The sequence below is a fragment of the Rhinoderma darwinii genome, chromosome 3 (assembly GCF_050947455.1).
Source record: "Rhinoderma darwinii isolate aRhiDar2 chromosome 3, aRhiDar2.hap1, whole genome shotgun sequence".
In the NCBI taxonomy this organism is placed as follows: Eukaryota; Metazoa; Chordata; class Amphibia; order Anura; family Rhinodermatidae; genus Rhinoderma; species Rhinoderma darwinii.
The window spans coordinates 99,715,796-99,730,074 of NC_134689.1; the positions used below are offsets into that span (position 1 = coordinate 99,715,796).

At 36.7% G+C, this 14,279-nt stretch overlaps 1 protein-coding gene across 1 annotated transcript in view; it reads left to right on the forward strand.

The window, feature by feature from the left end:
* NSG2 (neuronal vesicle trafficking associated 2) overlaps positions 1-13,674 on the forward strand; it is a 79,229-nt gene extending 65,555 nt beyond the window's left edge. The window contains exons 4-5 of the mRNA XM_075856513.1: positions 7,871-7,981; positions 10,750-13,674. Of these exons, the coding sequence (XP_075712628.1) occupies positions 7,871-7,981; positions 10,750-10,941 (303 nt within the window). The 3' untranslated portion in view covers positions 10,942-13,674. The remainder of the gene's footprint in view (positions 1-7,870; positions 7,982-10,749) is intronic.
* The last annotated feature ends 605 nt before the right edge of the window (positions 13,675-14,279 follow it).

Sequence of the window (14,279 nt, forward strand, 5' to 3'; positions counted from 1 at the left end):
CAAAATATTCCACCACTGAGGGCAGACACATACACAGACAGACCCACAAGGCATCACTAAAATGGCACTCTGACATACTAAAAATATATAAAAGTAAAAAAGTTACACATTTTTATATATATATGTATGTATATATATATATATATATATATATATATATATATATATATATATATATACACACCGCGTTCCAAATTATTATGCAAATGTTATTTTTTGCTGATTTTCCTAAATAGTCGATGCAAATGACAGTCAGTATAATCTTCAAGCCATCAACCGTTGGAGTATAATGCAAATTTTATTGAACAAATCTCCTAATGATAACAGATTTTTTTTTAGAAGTAAAAAACTCAAAATGCACTGTTTCCAATTATTATGCACAACAGAGATCAAAACATTTTAAAGGTTGTAAAGAAAACTAAAATGGTAATTTGTTGAATTTGCAGCATCTGGCGGTCATATTTACAGAAATCAAAAGCTCTTTCAATCAAAACAAAATTAACAGGCCAAGTTACATGTTAACATAGGACCCCTTCTTTGATATCACCTTCACAATTCTTGCATCCATTGAATTTGTGAGTATTTGTACAGTTTCAGCTTGAATATCTTTGCAGGATGTCAGAATAGCCTCCCAGAGCTTCTGTTTTGATGTGAACTGCCTCCCAGGATGCTCCAAAGGTTCTCAATAGGGTTGAGGTCAGGGGAACATGGGGGCCACACCATGAGTTTCTCTCCTTTTATGCCCATAGCAGCCAATGACACAGAGGTATTCTTTGCAGCATGAGATGGTGCATTGTCATGCATGAAGATGATTTTGCTATGGAAGGCACGGTTCTTCTTTTTGTACCACGGAAGAAAGTGGTCAGTCATAAACGCTACGTACTTTGCAGAGGTCATTTTCACACCGTCAGGGACCCTAAAGGGGCCTACCAGCTCTCTCCCCATGATTCCAGCCCAAAACATGACTCCGCCACCTCCTTGCTGACGTCGCAGCCTTGTTGGGACATGGTGGCCATTCACCAACCATCCACTACTCCATACATCTGGACCATCCAGGGTTGCACGGCACTCATCAGTAAACAACACGGTTTGAATATTAGTCTTCATATATTTCTGAGCCCACTGCAACCGTTTCTGCTTGTGAGCAATGTTTAGGGGAGGCCGAATAATAGCTTTATGCACACTTGCAAACCCCTGGAGGATCCTACACTTTGAGGTTCGCGGGACTCCAGAGGCACCAGCAGCTTCAAATACCTGTTTGCTGCTTTGCAATGGCATTTTAGCAGCTGCTCTCCTAATCCTATTAATTTGTCTGGCAGAAACCTTCCTCATTATGCCTTTATCTGAACGAACACGTCTGTGCTCTGAATCAGCCACAAATCTTTTCACAGTACGATGATCACGCTTAAGTTTTCTTGAAATATCCAATGTTTTCATACCTTGTCCAAGGTATTGCACTATTTCACGCTTTTCGGCAGCAGAGAGATCCTTTTTCTTTCCCATATTGCTTAATAATGTGGAACGTCGTTCTTAAGCAGTTTTCCTTTGATTGGGCACACCTGGCAAACTAATTATCACAGGTGTCTGAGATTGATTACAATGATCCAAAGAGCCCTAAGACACAATACCATCCATGAGTTTAATTGAATAACGAATAATTAAATGTTTATGACACTTAAATCCAATGTGCATAATAATTTGGAACATAGTGTATATATAATTACTATCAAGCAGTGTAGTAGTATAATGCAATAAAATACAATAAAAAAAACCTTAAAGTAGTAACTATTATACAACCATGCATCAAATGTACTAAATAAATAAATCATTGAAGTGTGTACCTAAAACACAAGTCAAAAATGGTAATGAATAATATATACTTAAATATATATAAATATATATATATATATATATATATATATACACACACACACACACACACATATAGTAATATACCCCATGTTAGAAACATCAAACTAATTAAATACGAAGTGAAAAAAGTGCAGTGCAAAAAAGTTCTGAGTGCGCAACAGGTGAAAAACAAAAAAAGTGGGTAATACACAGAACATTATATGTTACCAAATACATGAGAGCCTACTATTGTATAAACCTCTATGTGAATAGCAGTATAAATAATTATATATATATATATATATATATATATATATATATATATATATATATATATATATATTAAGAAAAGAGACACATGGTTATAAGAGCTGCACATATCATACTAAGTAAAAACTGATAAGCCATAGATTTCATAAAACAAATACAATGCTTTAGTCTCCATATTGAAATGTACCTAATACATAGTCCTCATTCATAAGTCGGTTAAGAACACAAGAAAGTCGGATACCTTACAAATAGCTCCCCACACATTGGGGATCATGTAGATCCTATTATACCGATTCAAAGGGAGTGGGTTCCAGATGTATCAGCTTAGTAGGGCTCTATAGGCCTATATATTCATGAAAGAAAGAGAATAATAAAGTAAAGACTATTAAAACAGAATAATAAAAAAAAAACATGTGTGTTAAAACCACTTATTGCACCAAGACAAAAAGGCTTGCATATGATGTCTAAAGGAATGGAACAAAACTATTGGTGTCATTTAAACCCATTGGAGAGAGAGTGTTCAAGCAATCAATTCACATTGTTTCTCTCTGAGCAAGTGTTCTTTTCCAATTACCCCCTCTAGAATCCACATAGACCCTATCGATTCCACTGACCATAAGTAAGGAAGCATCACAATTATGGAAAAGTTTGAAAGGACATGGAAGAGGCTCAAGAGTGGATAGATCCTCAATTTTTTTACATTCTCATGTTCACGCACTCTGTGGAAAAACTGACGGGACGTTAGTCCCACATAGATTTTCCCACAGGGGCAACAAGTATGATATATGACTCCTATTGTGGTACATTCAATCTGGTGGGTATTATTATAACGCCTAATGCCATCTGAGCCTGTGAATTGTGTGGCGTTTTTTATGTTATGGCAAGCAATGTACTAGCCACACATAGTACACCCCCACTTGGGTCCTTTGGACACGAATGCATTGACCGGACGTTGTCCACGATAGCAGCTATGGACCAGTGGATCCCTTAAGTTCTTTCATCTACGATAAGTAATTGAGGGATATTAAGGCAAATATGACCTCAAAACATTATTCGTCAACAGAATTGGCCAGTACTTCTTCAAGTACCCAGATAATACTCTGCTTTAAGAATTATAATCAGCAATAAATCTTACCTGATCATTGGTTTCCTTCTTTATCCATTTATGAAGTAAAAGATTAGTTCTATTGCACTTTGAATATGTCATACAGACCCGTTGGATACTTCTCCTGCTGTACTCTCTCTCCTGGAAGCGTTCTCTAAGATCCACGGCTTAATTACCTTATGAAGGTGCACAAGCCACCCCTATAGCTTTCTCCTGGAACTGCAGGTAGAATGTCTCCTTAAAGATTAAAAAAAAAGACAATGCTTCCAACAAGAAATGACACAGATCTAGATCTAGATCAACAGAAAGCATTGGGTTGCCAATAAACCATCATGGTGTGGAATTGAAGTATAAAGGAATTCGACATCACTTGTCACAATTAACATGCCTGCCTCAATCTATAGCCCATCTAGTTTTTCTAACACATCTGTGGTGTCCTTAACCCCTTCAGTACACAGCCTGTTTTGGCTTTCAGGACACAGCAGATTTTGTGTTACTTTATAACTTTGGAATTCTTTTACCAATCCAAGCGATTCTGAGATTGTTTTCTCGTGACTTTATGTTAGTGATATCATTTGGTCGATAAATTCTGTATTTATTTGTGGAAAAACTCCAAAATTTTTAGAAAATGTGCAAAAATTTGAATTTTTCGAAATTTTAATGTATACGCTTGTAAGACAGATGGTAATACCACCAAAAATAGTTTCTAGTTAACATTTCCCATGTGTCTACTTTATGTTTGCATCAATTTTTGAATGTCCTTTTATTTAAGACATTACAAGGCTTAGCTCTTTAGCAGCAATTTGTCACATTTTCAAGAAAATTTCAAAAGGCTATTGTTTCAGGGACCAGTTCAGTTCTGAAGTGGCTTTGAGGGCCTTTTATATTAGAAACCCCCCATAAATCATCCAATTTTAAAAAATGCACCCCTCAAAGTATTCAAAACAGCATTTAGAAAGTTTTATAACCCTTTAGGCGTTTCACAAGAATTAAGGCAATGCAGGGGTGAAATCTACAAATTTAATTTTTTGGGCCGAAATGCCTTTGTAATACATTCGTTTTTGTACCACAGAAGGTTTTGCCTGAGAAATACAACTCAATATTTATTGATCAGATCCTGCAGTTTTTAGAAATATCCCACATGTGGCCCTAGTGGGCTAATGGACTGAAACACAGGCCTCAGTAGCAATGGAGCACCTAGTGAATTTTGGGGCCTCCTTTTCTTTAGAATATATTTCACTATGTCCTTACCTTGGCTTACTTCCTTCAAATTGCCCTTGTCCACTGTTTCTGGAATAGATCTAATTTCCCGAAAGACCAACTTGACAAACATTTCAATCTCCGGGAACAAAGATATAGGGGGAAACTTTTTATTAACTAGGAAGCAGATGTTGTGGGTACTTACCTGGTAGGATATCATCTTGCTCTTCCAGCAGATCTTGTAAGTCTTGGGCAGTCTCATGCTCAGTATTGGTGAAAAAGAGCTTCTTGGGTTAATTTTTTGCAAAACAATGTCTAAATACTAATTTTCTGGCAAACAAGTATAGATGTTTGACTGTGGAAGAGTGATTCAATTTGGCAGATGGTGAAAAAGATAAACCTCAGATCAGAAGTTCCATTTTGGCATTAGTAAGTTCTATGTTGGATTTATTACCTTACGTGTGGATCCTCCTTATATGTCATAGTTGGGGGCATCTGTTCGCCTTTTCCCTTCCGATTTCTTTTCATTATTGTCCTTGCGTTTTTCATTGCGGAAGAGATATCTGTTCGTTGTACCCAAGGATGTTGCAAAACTCATACTCACTGATGACAATTATGTCATCGATTATGATCTTTCTTGGAGAGGGGGCCTATTTTGTTTCCACTGATACATCCTGTTGTTTTGCTTATCTTGGAAATCCATCTGATATTTTATTTGTTTTGATGGATGATACCCGATTTTCCCACTCAACAGTATCGTCATCCAACTCTTTTTTAGGTTTGCTGTTTGGCAGAAAACAAATGAGTTTGTAGTATTGATTAGCAACAGACATCATAGCCATCAGGTGACTACATGCATAGTCACCTACTACAGTGCAGATGTACTGATGGTGCATATTGCTGACATGGCAAAGTAAGGGCTCAGAGGTTGAGATGGCAAAATAAGGTAAGTATGTATTGTTCATAAACATTGTTGTTACGTTGAGGATAGACAGGAGATACAGTTTCATAGTATTGATTTATACATTTATGTCAATATGTCTTCTGTGAAAAGGATAAGTGGAAGGATAAGTGGAAAATATGTCATTGTACCTAGGGCACTGAATGAAAACTGGTCATAAGCAAATCAATTTTTCATGAGATTCTTTAAAATGGCATCCTATCAAAATGAATCTAATGTTAACGCCACCGTAGCTTTTTTTCATTTAACGTTCTTACACTAATGATAGTGAAAATCCAACATGTTGGTGAGCGTAATATTGTATAAATTAGGACAAGACTAAGCTTACTCTAAAACACTAAAATAAATTCCAAGTAATAGCCAATGCTAAACAGAGATTAGACTGACCCAACTGGATGCCAGTATGGTAAACACATCTCTGACTCTACAAAGGATGCAACCTGTAAATTAGTAATATGATGTATTATAGGTGTGATATTTTGATTTAAATATTTATTTAAAAACGCAGTGCCTAAATGAAACATTTCCATTTACGGCGTGTTTTTTTACATTCTCGTGCTGCAGTTTTTGTGTTTGGAACATGCTAAAGATTTAGGGGGGGGGGAGGATTTATAAACGGCTTTATGCCAGTTTTGTGGCATTATCTAATAGCTACAAAATTTGCATCTCTTTGCCGTTTCGCACATGGGGCTTAGTGGAAAGGGACGGGGTCATCCACAGCTGACAAATTTACTACAATTTATGGCAGAAATTGGTGTAAATTATAGTGGAAACCATTACCAGCTCATAGTGCGCATAGATTTCACTTTCTGGCACATGGAGAGCACAAGGCAGGTGCCTCTTAATAAATGTTGCATCTTACTCTTATGGGTTTAGGTCTTAAACTGGTGTATGGAACGCCAGGCTGAGTATAGTGTAGCTTGTTGCAATAAATGCTAAAGAGAGGAGAATGCTTCAAGGTGTATTCTGACTATAAACTTTTCTAACATATTCTTAGGATATTCCATTAAGTGTTTGTTGACGTGGTTCAACCACTATAATGGAGGTTCTTACTCTCCAGTTGTACACATTTGAGTAGCAGTCAGGTGGGAAGAGAGGACTAGAGAGTTGGAAACGCATGCAAGCACACTCTCTATTATAGTCACTCCGTCGGCTGTTTCAGCATCTGTTCTAGACTTCAATGTACTGTAAACTATGCAGCGTAAACAGGGACTGTACTTGTGTAGTCAATGGAGTCTCTGTGAGTAATTAGAAATTTTTAGCATATCTTATCTTAATGACAAAGATATTAATGTGGGGAAAACCCTTTTAATTTTTGTTTTAAAACATTGAGGCACATTTATTAACGCTGTCTAAGATTTAGACAGTATAAACTTAAACCAGGCAGTCAGAAGATGCAGCGCTTATTACAATGGCGCACGTTGTATGATAAATTTGGCGCATCTTGCTAGACATGTGAGACAATTTTCTCTTCCTTTTACCCCCTCTTGTTTGGCTTAGAATATGCCAGTATTTTGTGCCAAAATTTTGCTTCAATTTTGGCACACGTTGGCTCGTTTAAGTCACACCCATTTCTGATAGATCACCCCCCCCCCTTAATCTAAGCCATGTCCTTTGAAAAAGTGTCTAAAATAATAACAATTCTGGCGCATTTTGAAAAGTAAATCTGTCCTATTGTTCTTCCATTGACTTGAATGAAAGAAGAGTGCACAAAAGTGATAGATTTTTGTTATTGAGTACTTTTGATATTCATATTTGGCACAGGAAGAAGAAGAACTTTGGCTTATAAATAAGTAATAAAAAACAAACAGCTATAGGCTCACAAAAATGTAACACAAAAAGGAAGTACATTTCAATTAACATATACAGTATGATAGTTAAATAGAACTGAACCCAAATGTCAAGAAAACTTGAGGACCATTTCTAGAAATACAATATATTCTGATATAAGAATGGAGTATTTCAGCACAGGTCGGGAGGGGGATTGCCAGGTTACATGCGATTCTTTGGTAAATAGATTAAAAGAATATTTTCTACTCATGAGCAAAGGAGCTAAAAGTACAAACCCCTTGAAAAGCTATTTTTTTCCTTTGAAAAACTTTAGATGTACAGTGTCATTTTATTCATCTTGTATTATCAAAAGGCCATGCAAAGAAAAGATGTGATGTCAGGTTCCAGGAAGATCACAAAGAGCTCTCAGGTCCTAATGATACTTACTTGTCTTCATTCCTAGGCGCAGCAATAGAGAAGCTGTCAATTTCCTACTATTGACTATAATCCTTTCGGCTCTGTAGTGTCCCTGTATCCCAGGGGCAAAACCGGCTCTTGGAAACAACATCTTTCCCATTGAAGAATTTTTTAAATAAATACATCAATGAGACTATAATAATAACATTTAGGAAGTGGTATCTCTGAATTGCAATGATTAAGTTTACACTTTGTTAAAACATTTTCAATTTTTTTTCTACTTCTTTTACCTCTAGGTCACCATCCTAATAAGCCTGGCACTGGCTTTTCTTGCTTGCATAGTGTTCCTTGTGGTCTACAAAGCCTTCACATATGATCACAGCTGCCCAGATGGATTTGTATACAAGGTATGAAATTATTTCTCTCGAAGAACAAAAAAGTAATACTAAAGTATAAGATCCTACAAATGACAATGACACATTTTAGGAATGAAAAATTAAATCTAATTTACATTCATTAAATAACTTATTAATAATAATAATAATAATAATAATAATAATAATAATAATAATAATAATAATAATAATGTTATATCCATTATACTGTAAATTTGTCTATGACTATATGTAATACTCCTCAGCCATGAAATTTTTGGGTTATTAATCCTCAGTCACATCCTAAATCTTCTGTAAGCTTTTACATTTTTTCAGTTTAGTCGTCCTTTAAAGTATTAGAGTTAGACATCCTAAGCATCAAATAACAGGTTCACCACTTCCAAAGTACAGCCTCCATTGGACTAAAATAGTTAACCAAAACTTGTCGTTCACTTTCAGCAGACTCATTAATAGCTGTGAAAATTTATTAGATTCATAGTATACTGATACAGATATCTAAGACCAGCATATGATACAGTGGGAGATGCTGACATTGGAGATATACATTTTATATTATTTGATTCTGCATTTTTATTTAAAAAACTGTTTATGTGATGCAGTGACTTATAGAGAAATCCTGTGAGCAATGCTTCCTCCGCCCATGCATAGAGAATACCTGTGAGTAATGCTTCCCCCGCCCACGCTTACATAAACCCGGTAAGTCCCGGGATTGTGAGACCTACTTCCCCTGCCCACACATAGAGTAAGATTTTGAGTCCTGCTACCGCTACCTTCACAGTGACTGACAAATATGAGTTTGCATACAGGGAGAACTGTCAATCACTCTGTGGGCAGGGAAAAGCAGGAATTACTGTCTTTCTTTAGAGTGACTTTTACATTTGTTTGTTATTTCTTAACTATAACGTTCTGTCCTATCTTTACAGACATACCAGTACATTATGCCTGTACTAATAATATGCACAGGCACGGAGGTATACTCTGACAGCATTGTTACAAGACAGCACTGAGCGTTATTCAGGCCCCAGGTTGCCTATTAAGAGGGTGAACTGTTCCCATCACATGAAGTAACAAAAAGATCCCCCTCCTTTATTTTGCACTGCTTAGATGCTCCAATCAGCATTAATCTTGGTGTCTAAGGAGCTAAATGGTGAAGAATGATGGCTTCTCTGATGAGTTTGCAAGTATGGCTGTCAATCACAGGGCACGGCGGCTATACCCTGGTGTTCGAAGTGGTTAAAGATTTTTTTGGCAGTAGATCAGTGCCGAAAAGTCCAATTATATGCAATGTGATTTAATTTTGTTACAGAATATGACATAAAAAAGCATATACGAAGCATTTACTTTATCTGTTATGCAGTAATGAACAAGCTCTTTACGCAGCATTGATCTTCACAGAGTTTTGCTAATTTATCTCACTTATGCAGCTTGATCGCCAAAACATGTCAGAGGTAATGGAGAAATCAGAGGAGTTCCTATTGAATTTTTGCTAGCATACTAAGAGCTATGCATCACCACTACCTTCATTAATAAATATAAAATGTACTTCTCCGTTTAAAGCAAATCTTCACCTTTTAACAGCATGTAGTTTTTAGGTCCAAAATCCAATGCTGTCTAATTTCTTAATTAATTTATCTGATTCAGAGTTCCAAATCCCCGTCACAAACATAAACTTGAAACATAATGAGGGGGAATTTATTGAACACTCTATGCCAGATTTCTGGCATAGAAAGGTAACAAAAATGTAGTGACTTTTTCTTTGTTATTCTGCCTCCGCCTTGTTTTTAAAATGTGGGCATGGCAGAGGATGAGGCGCCGGGCCACTACTGCACGAAACATGAACTATAACTTGCACCAGAAAATTGGAGTAAATTAAAGCACAAATCCATGCCAGCTCCTAGTAGTGAATGGCTCGCCAAAGGTGGGCCTAATTTATTAAACTGCATATATAGGCCTGGTTTACAGCATATTATTCAAAAGGTGCCGTTTTGGTGCAGTTTATTTATACCGATTTTGAAGCCACAACCAAGAGTTAATCGAAAAAGGAGAGGAAGTTTACAGGAAAGACTCTACTCCTCTTTTTAAGAATCTACTCCTGCTTATGGGTTAAAAAAAAATTGCACCAAAACTGCACTGTGTGAATATACTCTTATTGATAATGAAATAGCACTGTTGATAGTGGTGTCTAGATAGTTCCTGGTGTCCAGTTAGTGCACTATTTCCTGGTGTCTTTTGGATGAGTGGTCTCGTATTCAGTGGTTTGTTGGCACAGCTGTCCATTGAGTTGGTACCTAGTTCTTTCTTGGTACTTCTGTCCCTGTTCACTGTCAAGTGACTGGTTTCCCCAATGCCTACTTTTTCCAGGAATTTGTTACTTGTGTCCCTGAATACGGAGGAATCTGTTAGGCCATATAGTTCCTTATACTGAATTCATTTTTTTCTTAGTCCCTGGTATCCAGTGGTTTGGTGCCCTGAACATTAGCTTGTACCTAGTGGTTCATTGCCCAAGGCCATGTTTGTTTTTCATTGATTTTGTTTCCCAATCTTTTCTTATTTTCAAGTTATTTCATTTTCCATTGTGCCAATGCCATTATGTCTAGTGGTTGAGAGTCAAAGTCTAAAGAACCAAAGTTAAAAATTATTTTATTACAATTGTCTATCCATTACCATATAATTAGCACAGTAACACATTGACATGTATTCCGTTTCCCTGACAAACGATGCAAATCACCATTCATGCCAACTGTGCCTCTGGCAACAACACCTCTTTCTTTTAATTGCAGCATAAGCGATGCATACCCTCCTCACTGGATGCCTACTACTCTGCACAGGATTCCAACTCACGAGGAAGATTTTACACTGTTATTAGCCACTACAGCATGGCTAAGCAAACAAGCTCAAGATCTGTCTCACCATGGCTTTCTTCGGGATCAATTAATCATGATACCAAGGCTAGTAAAACTGAAGGTCACTAGTAGGTCAAGCAGACAAGGGAAGTCACTGTTCCCAGAGCCCAGGGCATGGCTCAGATGAGGTGCCGCATTTAAGATGCAAAGCTAAAAACTTGCGGGAGTCTTTAATGAACAACGAGATGTTTCTTTTTTGTGCATTGTTATCGTTAATTTGTAACCGAGTCACAACCTTGTACAAAAGCATGTTCAGTGTGTATTGTCAATCTGCAATGTTAAAATAGGGGAAAAAAGTGCAAAGAAATTTTTATTTAAACATTGCCAAATTCAATAATCTGTTGATAGAAAATGCAGACATATGCAACTGAATGGCTTTCTTATTGCTCATTTATATTAGTCATTGTTTTTTGTGAGTTGGCACAGTGTTACTGTGTGGAGAAAGCTAAACCCATTATAGTGTGAACAGGAGTAATGTAAGATAGCGTTGGCATTACGAGGGCTGCGGAAAATACAATGGGGGGAATTTATTAATTCTTCTACAAAGTTGACAGAGCTTAGTTGAAAGGGGCAGATCCACCAAGACCCGACAAATTTACTATAATTTATGCCAGAAACTGGCGCAAGTTAGAGAGAAAATCGACTCCAGCTCATAGCTGTCATACATTTGACTTTCGGGTGCACGAATGGGCGCCTCTTAATAAATTAGGCACATCTTATACCAGTGTGTTTTAGATTAAGACTGGCATATGAAACACTAGTCTTAATAAATTCCCCCCAATGTGTTTGAGACAGCAGTAGATACGAGAGCAGTTTATATAACGGATAGATCCATATAAAAGGTTTGCTGTTAGAAATAGTACCTACATTCCGAAGCACAGATAGATTACATGGTCATGCAAGGACAAGTACTGTTTATTCTGACTACCACTCTGAAGAGCCAGGAATATATAATGTGTACAGCTGTAGGTAAAAATAAATAATGCTTTTAAAAGTATGATAATTATTCATTTTAATGAGGCCTTTTAACTAGTAGCTAAGGGAATATGTCCCATTTGACTTCAAAAAGCATTTCCTATGTGGGGTTCATCTAGTGTTTAGATATTCAAGATAATATAGAATTATCAATGTATGTAGAAATACATTTCCAAGTTACGTCTCATTCACACAAGCGTGTTCCTCGTCCGTGTGCGTTGAAATAACTCACAGCACACGGACCCATTCATTTCAATGGGGCTATTGAGACATTCGTGTTTTTACGCAGCAAGTGTCTGTTGCGTGAAACTCACTGCATGTCCTATATTGGTGCGTTTTTGCGCACCTAGTCGCCCATTGAAGTCTATGTGTGCGTGAAAACCACGGACGCTCTACAGAGGACATCTGTGTGCTGTCCATTTTTCACGCATCAGTTAAAAAGAAAAATAAAGAAAAGAAAAAAAAGAAGTGCTTGCACAGACGTGAAAAACGCATGCCATACGCAAAGCACACTGATGCCAGTACACAACGCACACTTATATGACATGTAGGAAAAACGCCGCGTTTTTTACGCATTCACATTGGACACGCTCATTTGAATGTAGCCTCAGTAATTCAAATTCAAGAGGGAGATTTACTTACACTACAGCCACATTCAGACATACAGTATAGTATCTGTATCGGTATCTACTACACCGGACTAGCAACATTATAGAACGTCCTGGTGCAGAACACAGGGACAATATTCCTGTCTGAATAAAGCCTAATGCAAGAAAAAAGTGGAGCATTTTCTAATAGCAGTCAATAAGGTTGCTGCATTCATTTTCCAAAGAACCTCTGAGAAATGAGTGCAGAAGTCTAAATGGTTGCGATGAGCTCTATTCTTTCTTTGCACCAGTTTCTCCTCCAATGAGTATTTCTTACAAATGTAGTAAGATAAATAAGAATGAAAGAATATACTAGATTTGATTAAATTGCCTTTAGATAATTGATGAGAATAGTATATTGATGTATCTTGTACTTGTCCTCAGTAGGTTTTAACTTCGCAAATTATGAAAATTTACTCTTACAACATAGTACAAGGTGCATAAACTACTCTGCAGGTCTGTCCTAGCGGTAAATTCACTTTGTCGTTCCCTATAAAATATATCTGTGTAGCATAGAAATAATTTTTGCAGTTCTGTTAGAGCTGTATTTTTGTTTTAGCTAAACCTGCTTAAGCTAATTATATTCAATAAAGGGTCACTTTAATATAATGGTTACAACTGCCTTGATATTCTATGTACATTGCATTCTCATAAGCCATAATTGCATCATTGCAGCCTCACACCCAGTCATATTGTACACAGTCAAGGATTAGGCCAGCGTATTATTACTGTTAGTCTAGCACTACATACATTGCCTTCATAAAAAGGAAAAAACATGATGATGTATACTTTGTTGTTTGTTTACCTGGATTCTTGTTCTTTTTCAGGGTCTAGTTAAGATATTTTTAATGTATTTCTCAAACCCAAATTTATTTTGTAGTGAGAACTGTGTAGAGCTTTCTGAACTTTGATATGCTGCCATATGTACTCCATGAACCTTAGCTGAAGGTGTAGTATTTGCTGTACCGAGATATAGTGCCAAATTCTCTAATGGACTTCTCTACACTACTTTTTCTCACCTGTAAATCCATTGTCACTATATAAAATCAAAATCATCTGCCCTCTCAATAGTTTCTAATTTTGTGGTGTGTTTCTTGTTAGTAGCTAGCAGAGACTGGAGTATTTTGATGTAATCCTTGCACTCTTTTCTGACAGGAAAATAAAGCTGGATGTGTCTGAATTGTGGCTAATGTGTCATATTTTTTGTTAATAACTCCTAATAATAAAAACAAAATAACACCAAGTATTCAATTCAAAAAAATATCCCATATTCATAGTACAGATTTATTCTATTTTAATTCATAATTTGACATTGATTTTTTTTAACCTGATGGGTTAGCAGTTTATTATTAGAGTGAATCTGTAAAAAGTGTTTCACTAATGGTCGAATTCCTATTACGAAGCTATATTTTCCCTATATGGGACGATGGAAACTGAAATGCGAAGATTCATTATTTCATTTTAGCCACCGTTGTGTCATAATGCTTCTAAGGAACAATATACCTCCATACATATGACATGTGATGGAACATGCCACATGCAAACCTCCGTATACCTTAATATGAAATCTGAGGTATATGGATGTACAGTAGAGGACATATGCACCCCTATGGCATCTCTATTACGGCACTGTACAAAACAGAGCTATAATATTGCCGTGTGCAAGAAGACAAAAGCAAGACCTAAAAATCAATGTTTGACTGGAGCTAAGCTGAAGCTCACATTTTTGCTTCTTTGGCCCTTGTAAGAATGGTTTGGGGTGAGGAAAGCGAATAAGGGTTAACG